The sequence below is a fragment of the Oncorhynchus tshawytscha genome, linkage group LG01 (assembly GCF_018296145.1).
Source record: "Oncorhynchus tshawytscha isolate Ot180627B linkage group LG01, Otsh_v2.0, whole genome shotgun sequence".
In the NCBI taxonomy this organism is placed as follows: domain Eukaryota; kingdom Metazoa; phylum Chordata; class Actinopteri; order Salmoniformes; family Salmonidae; genus Oncorhynchus; species Oncorhynchus tshawytscha.
The window spans coordinates 94,243,563-94,259,043 of NC_056429.1; the positions used below are offsets into that span (position 1 = coordinate 94,243,563).

The following is a 15,481-nucleotide window of genomic DNA, read 5'->3' on the forward strand; positions in this document are numbered from 1 at the left end:
CCTGTAAATACTGACCTGTATAACCTGACCTGTAAATACTGACCTGTATAACCTGCCTGTAAATACTGACCTGTATAACCTGACCTGTAAATACTGACCTGTATAACCTGCCTGTAAATACTGACCTGTATATACTGACCTGTATAACCTGACCTGTAAATACTGACCTGTATAACCTGCCTGTAAATACTGACCTGTATATACTGACCTGTATATGACCTGTATAACCTGACCTGTAAATACTGACCTGTAAATACTGACCTGTATAACCTGACCTGTAAATACTGACCTGTATAACCTGCCTGTAAATACTGACCTGTATAACCTGACCTGTAAATACTGACCTGTATAACCTGCCTGTAAATACTGACCTGTATAACCTGCCTGTAAATACTGACCTGTATAACCTGACCTGTATACCCTGACCTGTATATACTGACCTGTATATACTGACCTGTATAACCTGACCTGTAAATACTGACCTGTATAACCTGCCTGTAAATACTGACCTGTATATACTGACCTGTATAACCTGACCTGTAAATACTGACCTGTATAACCTCCCTGTAAATACTGACCTGTATAACCTGACCTGTATATACTTACCTGTATATACTGACCTGTATATACTGACCTGTATAACCTGACCTGTAAATACTGACCTGTATAACCTGCCTGTAAATACTGACCTGTATAACCTGACCTGTATATACTGACCTGTATAAACTGACCTGTATAACCTGACCTGTATAACCTGACCTGTATAACCTGACCTGTATATACTGACCTGTATATACTGACCTGTATAACCTGACCTGTAAATACTGACCTGTATAACCTGACCTGTAAATACTGACCTGTATAACCTGCCTGTAAATACTGACCTGTATAAACTGACCTGTATAAACTGACCTGTAAATATTGACCTGTATAACCTGACCTGTATAACCTGACCTGTATAACCTGACCTGTATAACCTGACCTGTAAATACTGACCTGTACATACTGACCTGTTTACTGACATGATTATACTGACCTGTATTTACTGACCTGTATATACTGACCTCTATATACTGACCTGTATATACTGACCTGTATATACTGACCTGTAAATACTGACCTGTTTACTGACATGATTATACTGACCTGTATATACTGACCTGTAAATACTGACCTGTATAACCTGACCTGTAAATACTGACCTGTATAACCTGACCTGTATATACTGACCTGTATATACTGACCTGTATAACCTGACCTGTAAATACTGACCTGTATAACCTGCCTGTAAATACTGACCTGTATATACTGACCTGTATATACTGACCTGTATAACCTGACCTGTAAATACTGACCTGTAAATACTGACCTGTATAACCTGCCTGTAAATACTGACCTGTATAACCTGACCTGTACATCCTGACCTGTACATACTGACCTGTACATACTGACCTGTATATACTGACCTGTATGTACTGCCATGTATTCTGACCTTTTTAAACTGACCTGTATATCCTGACCTGTATATCCTGACCTGTATATACTGACCTGTATATACTGACCTGTATATACTGACCTGTATATCCTGACCTGTACATCCTGACCTGTATATACTGACCTGTATATACTGACCTGTATATACTGACCTGTATATACTGACCTGTATATACTGACCTGTATGTACTGCCATGTATTCTGACCTTTTTAAACTGACCTCTATATCCTGACCTGTACATCCTGACCTGTATATACTGACCTGAATATACTGACCTGTATGTACTGCCATGTATTCTGACCTTTTTAAACTGACCTCTATATACTGACATGTATACTGATATGTTTATACTGACCTGTATGCTGACATGTTTATACTGACCTGTATATACTGCCATGTATTCTGACCTTTTTAAACTGACCTCTATATACTGACCTGTATACTTACCGGTATACACTGACCTGTTTATACCGACCTGTATATACCGACCTGTTTATACCGACCTGTATATACCGACCTGTTTATACCGACCTGTATATACCGACCTGCTTATACCGACCTGTTTATACCGACCTGTATGTACCGACCTTTTTATACCGACTTGTTTATACCGACCTGTATATACTGACCTGTAAATACTGACCTGTATGTACTGACCTGTATGTACTGACCTGTATATACTGACCTGTATGTACTGACCTGTATATACTGACCTGTATATACTGACCTGTATATACTGACCTGTATATACTGACCTGTATATGCTGACCTGTATATACTGACCTGTATATACTGACCTGTATATACTGACCTGTATATACCGACCTGTATATACTGACCTGTATGTACTGACCTGTATACCGTCCTGTATATACTGACTTGTGTGTGACATGTATATACTGCCATGTACTCTGACCTTATTAAACTGACCTCTATATCCTGACCTGTATATACTGACCTGTATACTGACCTGTATATACTGACCTGTATACTGACCTGTTTATACCGACCTGTAAATACTGACCTGCTTATACCGACCTGTATATACTGACCTGTATATTCTGACCTGTCCATAGTCAAACTGTGTCCTACATATAAAGGGTCAAAGGATCATCTTGAAAATTCTCACACATATAAAACATAGTCAGTTTGTTAGAGAGGGTGTGGTTGTACCTTCTACAGGTTGAAGGTCATCTACGGTGAGTTTCAAACTCTTTCCCCTCCTGAACACACGCACCGTGTGCCACTCGTTATCGTTCAGGTTCTGACCAGCAAAAATGGTCTCCGGACCCTTGCCTGTAGGATAGCCCAAACAGTGGTTAAGACACACACACCTCACCCAGACAGTGGTTAACACACACACCTTGCCCAAACAGTGGTTTCACGCACACCTCGAGACGGGGAGAAAAGAAACCTGAGTTAGTGCAGTGACAGGGTGTGTGTAGAAGGGTAGGGAGAGAGGGGGAGAGGGGGAGAGGGAGAGAAAATCCTGCTCTCGTATTTCTATGAGTGTTCTATTAATAACGTCACTAGGTGGCAGTAACGCGCCACCACAGTGCTGGCCTAGCTTGGTGCTACAGAGGGTAAGATACTGAGAAACAAACTCCATCTTTTTTAGTTATTGTTATATGGCATTTCAAACCGTACTCTGTTGTCACCTCAATCAAATTAATTGTATATAATAATATTGGGGGCGTAAAATTATGTTCATAACTTAAATAGTCTTAACTAAAACAACTCAATCAAATGAATTGTAAACAATTATGTTAAAGGAATACTTTGGGATTTTGGCAATGAGGCCCTTAATCTACTTCCCGAGTCAGATGAACTCATGGATACCATTTTTATGTCTCTGTAGCTTGGTTTACAATCAAATGTCGACAATAATTTTATAAAGTCTGCATGAAACAATATGTGCATTTTCCCACCAGAGATGTTTCCATTAAACTGACTTTTTGCGGATAAAATGCTGGGAATACAATGCAAGTAGTCCGGGTAGCCATTTGATTACTTCATAGTGCCGCTTGCTTGGTGGTGCCCCTTGCTTAATGGTATTGCAGACTCTGGGGCCACCACCATGTTTCACTGTGGGGATGGTGTTCTCAAGTTGATGAGAGGTGTTGGGTTTGCGCGAGACATAGCGTTTTCCTTGATGGCCAAAAAGCTCAATTTTAGTCTAATCTGACCAGAGTTCCTTCTTCCATATGTTTGGAGAGTCTCCCACATGCATTTGGCAAACACCAAATGTATTTGCTTATTTTTTTCTTGTTTTTTATCGTCAGGGACTGGCAAACTGGTCAGAATTGAAGGAATGATGGATGGCGCTAAATATAGGGAAATTCTTGAGGGAAATTGGTTAAAGTCTTCCAGAGATTTGAGACTGGGACGGAGGTTCACCTTCCAGCCAGACAATGACCCTAAGCATACTGCTAAAGCAACACTTGCGTGGTTTAAGGTGAAACATTTAAAAGTCTTCGAATGGCCTAGTCAAAGTCCAGACCTCAATCCAATTGAGAATCTGTGGTATGATTGCTGTACACCAGCAGGAACCCATCCAACTTGAAGGAGCTGGATCAGTTTTGACTTGACGAATGGGCAAAAATCCCAGTGGCTAGATGTGCCAAGATTATAGAGACATACCCCAAGAGACTTGCAGTTGTAATTGCTGCAAAAGGTGGCTCTACAAAGTATTGACTTTCAATATTTTTTTTGGTCTTATTTCTTGTTCGTTTCACAATAAAAATATGCTGCGTCTTCAAAGTGGTATGCATGTTGTGTAAATCAAATGATACAAACCCAGCAAAATATTCAATTTTAATTCCAGGTTCCGAAAGTTAATAGGGAATAGGCAACAAAATTTGAAAAATGCCAAAGGGGGTGAATACTTTTGCAAGCTACTGTATACTAAACTTCCATTAATTTGTTAAACTAGTACCAGGGGATCTTCAGACGAGTGTTGTGAGGCCTGTGGGTGTCAAAGAGCAAAAAAAGGGACATGTACAGTACCAGTCTAAAGTTTGGAACACCTACTCTTTACAGGGTATTTCTTAATTTTTTAATATTTTCTACATTGTAGAATAATTGTGAAAACATCACAACTATGAAATAACACACATGGAATCATGTAGTAACTAAAAAAGTGTTCAACAAATCAAAATACATTTTATATTTGAGATTCTTCAAATAGCCACCCTTTGCCGAGATGACAGTTTTGCACACTCTTGACATTCTCTCAACCAGCTTCATGAATTAGTCACCTGGAATGCATTTCAATTAACCAGTGTGCCTTCTTAAATGTTAATTTGTGGAATTTCTTTACTTCTTAATGCATTTGAGCAAATCAGTTGTGTTGTGACAAGGTAGGGGTGATATACAGAAGTATACAGTATACAGTAGTCACCCTTAGCCTTGATGACAGCTTTGCACACTCTTGGCATCTTGCTGTCCGTGAGAGTCTCACCTCACGTGTAGCCAAAACCTTTTGGAAGCTACAGACAGAAGTTGGCAGATTGGCTGTACCAACTTCAGTCTCATCTTTCCAGAGAGGGGTCATACTAGTTTGTAGGCCAAACCATTCGGACTATACAGACGATTTAGTGAGAAGAGCGATTTTTGGGATGTCTCATGGTCTGACAAACACCGCTCTGGCTCTGCCACCTTTCACCCCAGATGTCTTATGGTCTGACAAACACCTCTCTGGCTCTGCCACCTTTCACCCCAGATGTCTCATGGTCTGACAAACACCGCTCTGGCTCTGCCACCTTTCACCCCAGATGTCTTATGGTCTGACAAACACCTCTCTGGCTCTGCCACCTTTCACCCCAGATGTCTTATGGTCTGACAAACACCTCTCTATCTCTGCCACCTTTCACCGCAGATGTCTCATAGTCTGACAAACACCGCTCTGGCTCTGCCACCTTTCACCCCAGATGTCTTATGGTCTGACAAACACCACTCTATCTCTGCCACCTTTAACCCCAGATGTCGTATGGTCTGACAAACACCTCTCTATCTCTGCCACCTTTCACCGCAGATGTCTCATGGTCTGACAAACACCGCTCTGGCTCTGCCACCTTTCACCACAGATATCTCAAGGTCTGACAAACACCGTTCTGGCTCTGCCACCTTTCACCACAGATGGAGAAGTGCGACATCGGCAGATGTGTTGGACTAAGACTCAACCAATGCAAAAAAACAGATATCTCTAGTTTAAACTGACAGATTTTGACGGGGATTAATTTATTATGCTAATGTCTTTCTGTGGGCCACGGAACCCGACTCTAGGGGGTTTTAAGAGAAAAAAAACGATAAAAACGTAGGCAAACATTTAACATGATCCAAGGTGCTAGTTTGAGCTGTCTAACTGTGACTGTGAGGCAGAGAGGGACGTGTCTTGCCAAAGTTGAGAACAGAAGCTGGCAGAATGAGAAAATAAGGACTGTGATTTTATAAAGAGGGGCATCCCAGGGATTTTCTAAAGTCATAACTGCCTAATGGCTAACTGTGAGAAAAATGACTGATGGTGTTGAAGTTGTATATTTAAATATGCAATTTGTACCAAACGAGTCACTCGAGACAGTTCTGCATTGCATTCACACTTTCTGAATTAAAAACCATTAAGGAGGAGTCCCGTAGTAACTTAGAACATGAGGACAGTGGAGAACTACACCTCCACTCCTCTGACACAGCATCAGGACATGACACTGGAGGTAAGGCAGGACATGATGCTGTTGTGAATGTGGCTCATTTACTTAATGTGAGAGTTTGAAAGTATATACACTATATATTTTTGAGATTATATACACATACACACACATAGACACACACTCACAATCAACATGTTCATAGTCAGTGCAGGAGCCACAGTCAGTGTATATCAAATTATGTCCTGCCATCTGGCACAATATGAATCTCTCCTCTCCAGCAGAAGATATGACTGCATACATTCGGAATCAGAGCCTGAATTTGACCCAATTGGAACACTGATCATTTGGTTTTCTCTTAAAGCCATACTGTCTCCAGATTCAGAGAAATGTTAGGGTCCCAACATTGGGCAATGTGATTGTATGAAGTCTCTGACATGTCCTGGACCTTACACCAAAGACTTGAGCGGTTCCAACTCATACCGTGTGTCACTCACACAAGGAACATGTATCCTGCTGAACCCCCCCATGTTCTCTTTTTTCTTTCTCCTCCTCCTCTTCCTCCTCCTCCTCTTCCACCTCCTCCTCGTCTCTCTGCCACAAGGACAGAGGGATGAAAAGCAAAGATCAAGCCATCCTTTCAAGTGCTCCAAATCCCTCCATCCCATTATTTAATATTTTGCTCTCTCACCCTATCCCCATTCTCCAGGAGCCTGGTTTCTATCCTGCCCTGGCCTTGGTGTGTTGTTTAGTGCTTACAAAGCAAAAATGGAGCTTCTGAGGTGGAGTATAGTAGCCCAGTGCTCCAGCTGCCTGTGGTTTGCATACACATTGCATTGAGGCTTTGAAGATTTCAGAGAAAGAGGAATGGAAGTAAATAGCTGTAAGTTGGTTGAGTGGAATGAACCTGCTCGCCAAATGGATCCAGGGGGGAGTGCAGACAGTGGAACCAAGCCATCTGCAGCTTGGGGTGTTTCATATTGAGTATGGTTACATGCACACAATAATATGAAGATTGTGTATAGTCAGATGAATATAACAGTTTGATTAAAATGTTTACATGGTTTGAACGAAGAACAATTTCCCAAATTATCCTGTTTCCATGAACACATCTGAAATCAGGCCACCTGATGGGACTTTTGATAAATGTAGAAAATCACCAATCAAAATAAATGTTCTACCACAGAGACCATGTTATTTTTGGGAAACCTACTTGATTCTGAGTTTGGATATATAAAGTGTGTATGTGAAAACTACTTCTAAGATGCATACTTTCAGTTGTTCTGAACTCACTTCACTCTCGATAAAGAGGGAGGCTCTTGGCTGATGCTAGCACATGCACAGATAAAATACACTGCTGGAACCCAGATTAAGGTGTTACCATGATGAAATCATTTGTATAGAGAGGAGGGATGAAGAAACCAGGAATAGAAAGGAGGGGTGAAGGAACTAGGAATAGAGAGGAGGGATGAAGGAACTAGGAATAGAGAGGAGGGATGAAGGAACTAGGAATAGAGAGGAGGGATGAAGGAACCAGGAATAGAGAGGAGGGATGAAGGAACTAAGAATACAGAGGAAGGATGAAGGAACTAGGAATAGAGAGGAGAGATGAAGGAACTAAGAATAGAGAGGAGGGTTGAAGAAACCAGGAATAGAGAGGAGGGATGAAGGAACCAGGAATAGGGAGGAGGGATGAAGAAACCAGGAATAGAGAGGAGGGATGAAGGAATTAGGGTTTAGGCTCCAGGTATATAATGGCTGGATGGGTAACAGGTATCCCACTACCACAATGTAATTTGGAGAGACAGAGAGAGAGGGTCACAGGTCACTACACTACAGCTGGATTAGACCCAAGCAGGCCATTCTAAGAGTGGTTTATTGTCACTGAAGACCATGTGCAGCAAAAAGGGTATGTGGTTGAATGTTGTCAAGAGAACTTTGGCACACATTAGCATTGACAAACCTTTAGAAGCTGTGACATTTACATCCAATGTCAGGCATCTGTGTTGTTTGTTTGCATGCAACTGTTCTTGGCTATAGAGCACATGCCAATCCAATATCACCCCAGTTCACAGACTACATTCATACTCTGCAATCCTGTTAAATACATTTGCATAATCTGGGGTCTTTCTGTAATTGCTTTGTACAATAATTGTGTGGGGCTGTGTGTGTGCATGCTCATGTGTGTGTGTGAGATAGAAGGACAGACAGAGTGTGTGAGAGAGATAGAGAGAGAGACACAGACAGACAGACAGACAGACAGACAGACAGACAGACAGACAGACAGACAGACAGACAGACAGACAGACAGACAGACAGACAGACAGACAGACAGACAGACAGACAGACAGACAGACAGACAGACAGACAGACAGACAGACAGACAGACAGACAGACAGACAGACAGACAGACAGACAGACAGACAGACAGACAGACAGACAGACAGACAGAGCATGTGTGAGAGAGAGAGAGAGTGTGTGTGTGTGTGAGAGTGTGTTGTGTTACACTGTACAAAGTGAATAGGCAGTGTAAAGGAAATTAAGAGAGAGACATGGAGGTCAGATAGATCAACTATTAATGGAAAGAAACCAGGCTGCATCTCCTCCCCACACAATCCCATTGCCTTGAGATGGTGCTAACAGAAAGTCAATGGGAAACATCATCACATCAGCATACACACACACCACTTAGCAAACAGTATATGTCAACTTGTGTCAAGTTACTGGTAGTTTGAAGTGATTATATTATCCTAATGATGCCAGGTTGTAATAAATCAATAATACAACAACCAAATTACACTAAAAACAGGCCAAACAAAAAACAACAATCCACCTGACAGTGTGTGTGTGTGTGTGTGTGTGTGTGTGTGTGTGTGTGTGTGTGTGTGTGTGTGTGTGTGTGTGTATGTGTGTGTATGTGTGTGTGTGTGTGTGTGTATTTTAGCTTGTCTTCTGTCAGTGCCTGTTCAGTGTTAAATTTGAAGTGGCAGCAATTTCTTAAGGCAGAGCTGAGGCCGCCCACGGGAAGGGAGCCTAGGACCCCTCATTGACAGTGTTCTTTGAGTCCGTTCTGAACATGATTTTCCTCCATAAAGCTGTCCAGAGATGCAACACTGACAACACTGAATAACGCAATACCATATTAAGTGGTTTGAACAAATAATTAGCAGAGAAAATGAAGAAAAACTATGCATATTGTCAACTCAGTCAACAACAAAGAAATTCTAATGTCAACCTTGTCAGAGTGCTAAAAATCTGATAGAATGGTTATGTTTTTATTGGGGACTTTCAAATGAATAACTGTCCATATTTACAAATGTTTGTATTGAAGTTTATTTTTAGAGGGAAAACATATGTCTGTTTTGAGAATCTGTTGTCAAGTCTGTCAGTGGCTGTTCTGCGATATATGCTTAAACAATTGAAGCATTTACTGTGCTAGACCTAAGGGATAACGCTTGTGTCACACCCTGACCTTAGTGTTCTTTGTTTTCCTTGTTATTTTGGTTAGGTCAGGGTGTGACATGGGTGATGTATGTGTTTTTTGTCTTGTCTAGGGGTTTTGTATGTTTATGGGGCTGTACCCTTTCTAGGTATATTGTATGTCTATGGTTGCCTAGATTGGTTCTCAATTAGAGGCAGCTGTCTATCAATGTCTCTGATTGGGAACCATTTTTGGGCAGCCATATTCTGTGGGTACTTTGTGGGTGTTGGTTTCGGTGTCTGTGTTTTTCACCACACGGTACTGTTTCGGTTTTGTCATTTCACGTATTCGTTTATTGTTTTTGTATTTCATAGTGTTCAGTGTTTTTGTTATTAAAAACAATATGGACCAAAACAAATATGAACCATATGAACCAAATGAACCATAACAAATAGAGGATGGTAACTGTAACATGAATAGAGGATGGTAACCATAACTAATAGAGGATGGTAACCATAACTAATAGAGGATGGTAACCGTAACTAATAGAGGATGGTAACTGTAACTAATAGAGGCTGGTAACTGTAACTACTAGAGGATGGTAACTGTAACTAATAGAGGATGCTAACTGTAACTAATAGAGGATGGTAACCATAACTAATAGAGGATGCTAACTGTAACTAATAGAGGATGGTAACCATAACTAATAGAGGATGGTAACTGTAACTAATAGAGGATGCTAACTGTAACTAATAGAGGATGGTAACCATAACTAATAGAGGATGGTAACCATAACTAATAGAGGATGGTAACCATAACTAATAGAGGATGGTAACCATAACTAATAGAGGATGGTAACCATAACTAATAGAGGATGGTAACCATAACTAATAGAGGATGGTAACCATAACTAAGAGGATGGTAACCATAACTAAGAGGATGGTAACCATAACTAAGAGGATGGTAACGATAACTAATAGAGGATGGTAACTGTAACTAATAGAGGATGGTAACCATAACTAATAGAGGATGGTAACCATAACTAATAGAGGATGGTAACCATAACTAATAGAGGATGGTAACCATAACTAAGAGGATGGTAACCATAACTAAGAGGATGGTAACCATAACTAAGAGGATGGTAACGATAACTAATAGAGGATGGTAACTGTAACTAATAGAGGATGGTAACCATAACTAATAGAGGATGGTAACCATAACTAATAGAGGATGGTAACCATAACTAATAGAGGATGGTAACCATAACTAAGAGGATGGTAACCATAACTAAGAGGATGGTAACCGTAACTAATAGAGGATGGTAACTGTAACTAATAGAGGATGGTAACTGTAACTAATAGAGAATGGTAACCATAACTAATAGAGGATGGTAACCATAACTAAGAGGATGGTAACCATAACTAATAGAGGATGGTAACCATGACTAATAGAGGATGGTAACTGTAACTAATAGAGGATGATAACCGTAACTAATAGAGGATGATAACCGTAACTAATAGAGGATGGTAACCATAACTAATAGAGGATGGTAACTGTAACTAATAGAGGATGGTAACTGTAACTAATAGAGGATGGTAACCATAACTAATAGAGGATGGTAACCGTAACTAATAGAGGATGGTAACCATAACTGGGCGGTAAGCAAATTGGAGTGGGTCTAGGGTGTCAGGTAGGGTGGAGGTGATATGGTCCTTGACTAGTCTCTCAAAGCACTTCATGATGACGGATGTGAGTGCTACGGGGCGGTAGTCGTTTAGCTCAGTTACCTTAGCTTTCTTGGGAACAGGAACAATGGTGGCCCTTTTGAAGCATGTGGGAACAGCAGACTGGTATAGGGATTGATTGAATATGTCCGTAAACACACCGGCCAGCTGGTCTGCGCATGCTCTGAGGGCGCGGCTGGGGATGCCGTCTGGGCCTGCAGCCTTGCGAGGGTTAACACGTTTAAATGTCTTACTCACTTCGGCTGCAGTGAAGGAGAGACCGCATGTTTTCGTTGCAGGCCGTGTCAGTGGCACTGTATTGTCCTCAGAGCGGGCAAAAAGTTATTTAGTCTGCCTGGGAGCAAGACATCCTGGTCCGTGACTGGGCTGGGTTTCTTCCTGTAGTCCGTGATTGACTGTAGACCCTGCCACATGCCTCTTGTGTCTGAGCCGTTGAATTGAGATTCTACTTTGTTTCTGTACTGGCGCTTAGCTTGTTTGATAGCCTTGCGGAGGGAATAGCTGCACTGTTTGTATTCAGTCATGTTACCAGACACCTTGCCCTGATTAAAAGCAGTGGTTCGTGCCTTCAGTTTCACACGAATGCTGCCATCAATCCAAGGTTTCTGGTTTGGGAATGTTTTAATCGTTGCTATGGGAACGACATCTTCAACGCACGTTCTAATGAACTCGCACACCGAATCAGCGTATTCGTCAATGTTGTTGTCTGACGCAATATGAAACATCTCCCAGTCCACGTGATGGAATCAGTCTTGGAGTGTGGAGTCAGCTTGGTCGGACCAGCGTTGGACAGACCTCAGCGTGGGAGCCTCTTGTTTTAGTTTCTGTCTGAAGGCAGGGATCAACAAAATGGAGTCGTGGTCAGCTTTTCCGAAAGGGGGGCGGGGCAGGGCCTTATATGCGTCGCGGAAGTTAGAGTAACAATGATCCAGGGTCTTTCCACCCCTGGTTGCGCAATCGATATGCTGATAAAATTTAGGGAGTCTTGTTTTCAGATTAGCCTTGTTAAAATCCCCAGCTACAATGAATGCAGCCTCCGGATAAATCGTTTCCAGTTTGCAGAGAGTTAAATAAAGTTCGTTCAGAGCCATCGATGTGTCTGCTTGGGGGGGGATATATACGGCTGTGATTATAATCAAAGAGAATTCTCTTGGTAGATAATGCGGTCTACATTTGATTGTGAGGAATTCTAAATCAGGTGAACAGAAGGATTTGAGTTCCTGTATGTTTCTGTCATCACACCATGTCACGTTAGTCATAAGGCATACGCCCCCGCCCCTCTTCTTACCAGAAAGATGTTCGTTTCTGTCGGCGCGATGCGTGGAGAAACCCGCTGGCTGCACCGCTTCGGATAGCGTCTCTCCGGTTAGCCATGTTTCCGTGAAGCAGAGAACGTTGCAGTCTCTGATGTCCCTCTGGAATGCTACCCTTGCTCGGATTTCATCAACCTTGTTGTCAAGAGACTGGACATTGGCGAGAAGAATGCTAGGGAGTGGTGCACGGTGTGCCCGTCTCCGGAGTCTGACCAGAAGACCGCTTCGTTTCCTCCTTCGTTTCCCTCTTTTTCTGAGTCGTTTTTTTTGGGTCGCTGCATGTAATCCACTCCGTTACACTGGTTGTAAGGCAGAACACAGGATCCGCATCGCGAAAAACATATTCTTGGTCGTACTGATGGTGAGTTGACGCTGATCTTATATTCAGTAGTTCTTCTCGGCTGTATGTAATGAAACCTAAGATGACCTGGGGTACTAGTGTAAGAAATAACACGTAAAAAAACAAAAAACTGCATAGTTTCCTAGGAACGCGAAGCGAGGCGGCCATCTCTGTCGGCGCCGGAAGTAGAGGATGGTAACTGTAACTAATAGCGTATGGTAACCATAACTAAGAGGATGGTAACCATAACTAATAGAGGATGGTAACCATAACTAAGAGGATGGTAACCATAACTATGAGGATGGTAACCATAACTAATAGAGGATGGTAACTGTAACTAATAGCGTATGGTAACCAAAACTAATAGAGGATGGTAACCATAACTAATAGAGGATGGTAACCATAACTAATAGAGGATGGTAACCGTAACTAATAGAGGATGGTAACCATAACTAATAGAGGATGGTAACTGTAACTAATAGCGTATGGTAACTATAACTAAGAGGATGGTAAACATAACTAATAGAGGATGGTAACCATAACTAAGAGGATGGTAACCATAACTAAGAGGATGGTAACCATAACTAAGAGGATGGTAACCATAACTAATAGAGGATGGTAACTGTAACTAATAGAGGATGGTAACTGTAACTAATAGAGAATGGTAACCATAACTAATAGAGGATGGTAACCATAACTAATAGAGGATGGTAACCATGACTAATAGAGGATGGTAACTGTAACTAATAGAGGATGGTAACTGTAAATAATAGAGGATGGTAACTGTAACATGAATAGAGGATGGTAACCATAACTAATAGAGGATGGTAACTGTAACTAATAGAGGATGGTAACTGTAACTAATAGAGGATGGTAACTGTAACTAATAGAGGATGGTAACCATAACTAAGAGGATGGTAACCATAACTAATAGAGGATGGTAACTATGACTAATAGAGGATGGTAACTGTAACTAATAGAGGATGGTAACCGTAACTAATAGAGGATGGTAACCGTAACTAATAGAGGATGGTAACCATAACTAATAGAGGATGGTAACTGTAACTAATAGAGGATGGTAACTGTAACTAATAGAGGATGGTAACCATAACTAATAGAGGATGGTAATGGTAACTAATAGAGGATGGTAACTGTAACTAATAGCGTATGGTAACCATAACTAAGAGGATGGTAACCATAACTAATAGAGGATGGTAACCATAACTAAGAGGATGGTAACCATAACTATGAGGATGGTAACCATAACTAATAGAGGATGGTAACTGTAACTAATAGAGGATGGTAACCAAAACTAATAGAGGATGGTAACCTTAACTAATAGAGGATGGTAACCATAACTAAGAGGATGGTAACCATAACTAATAGAGGATGGTAACTGTAACTAATAGAGGATGGTAACCATAACTAATAGAGGATGGTAACCATACCTAATAGAGGATGGTAACTGTAACCAATAGAGGATGGTAACTGTAACTAATAGAGGATGGTAACCATAACTAAGAGGATGGTAACCATAACTAATAGAGGATGGTAACCATAACTAAGAGGATGGTAACCATAACTATGAGGATGGTAACCATAACTAATAGAGGATGGTAACTGTAACTAATAGAGGATGGTAACCAAAACTAATAGAGGATGGTAACCTTAACTAATAGAGGATGGTAACCATAACTAAGAGGATGGTAACCATAACTAATAGAGGATGGTAACTGTAACTAATAGAGGATGGTAACCATAACTAATAGAGGATGGTAACCATACCTAATAGAGGATGGTAACTGTAACCAATAGAGGATGGTAACTGTAACTAATAGAGGATGGTAACCATAACTAAGAGGATGGTAACCATAACTAATAGAGGATGGTAACCGTAACTAATAGAGGATGGTAACCATAACTAATAGAGGATGGTAACTGTAACTAATAGCGTACGGTAACCATAACTAAGAGGATGGTAACCATAACTAATAGCGTATGGTAACCATAACTAAGAGGATGGCAACCATAACTAATAGAGGAAGGTAACCATAACTAAGAGGATGGTAACCATAACTAATAGAGGATGGTAACCATGACTAATAGAGGATGGTAACTGTAACTAATAGAGGATGGTAACTGTAACTAATAGAGGATGGTAACTGTAACATGAATAGAGGATGGTAACCATAACTAATAGAGGATGGTAACTGTAACTAATAGAGGATGGTAACTGTAACTAATAGAGGATGGTAACTGTAACTAATAGAGGATGGTAACCATAACTAAGAGGATGGTAGCCATAACTAATAGAGGATGGTAACTGTAACTAATAGCGTATGGTAACCAAAACTAATAGAGGATGGTAACCATAACTAATAGAGGATGGTAACCATAACTAATAGAGGATGGTAACCATAACTAAGAGGATGGTAACCATAACTAAGAGGATGGTAACCATAACTAAGAGAGGATGGTAACTGTAACTAATAGAAGATGGTAACTGTAACTAATAGAGAATGGT

The 15,481-nt window shown here is 41.0% G+C and overlaps 1 protein-coding gene across 3 annotated transcripts in view; it reads right to left on the reverse strand.

The window, feature by feature from the left end:
- The window catches only part of LOC112260173 (neurexin-1a), a 495,882-nt gene that overhangs the window by 396,307 nt on the left and 84,094 nt on the right, over positions 1-15,481 (reverse strand). For all 3 annotated transcript variants that reach the window (XM_042327452.1, XM_042327447.1, XM_042327443.1), the window contains exon 5: positions 2,669-2,791. In XM_042327452.1, the coding sequence (XP_042183386.1) occupies positions 2,669-2,791 (123 nt within the window). The remainder of the gene's footprint in view (positions 1-2,668; positions 2,792-15,481) is intronic.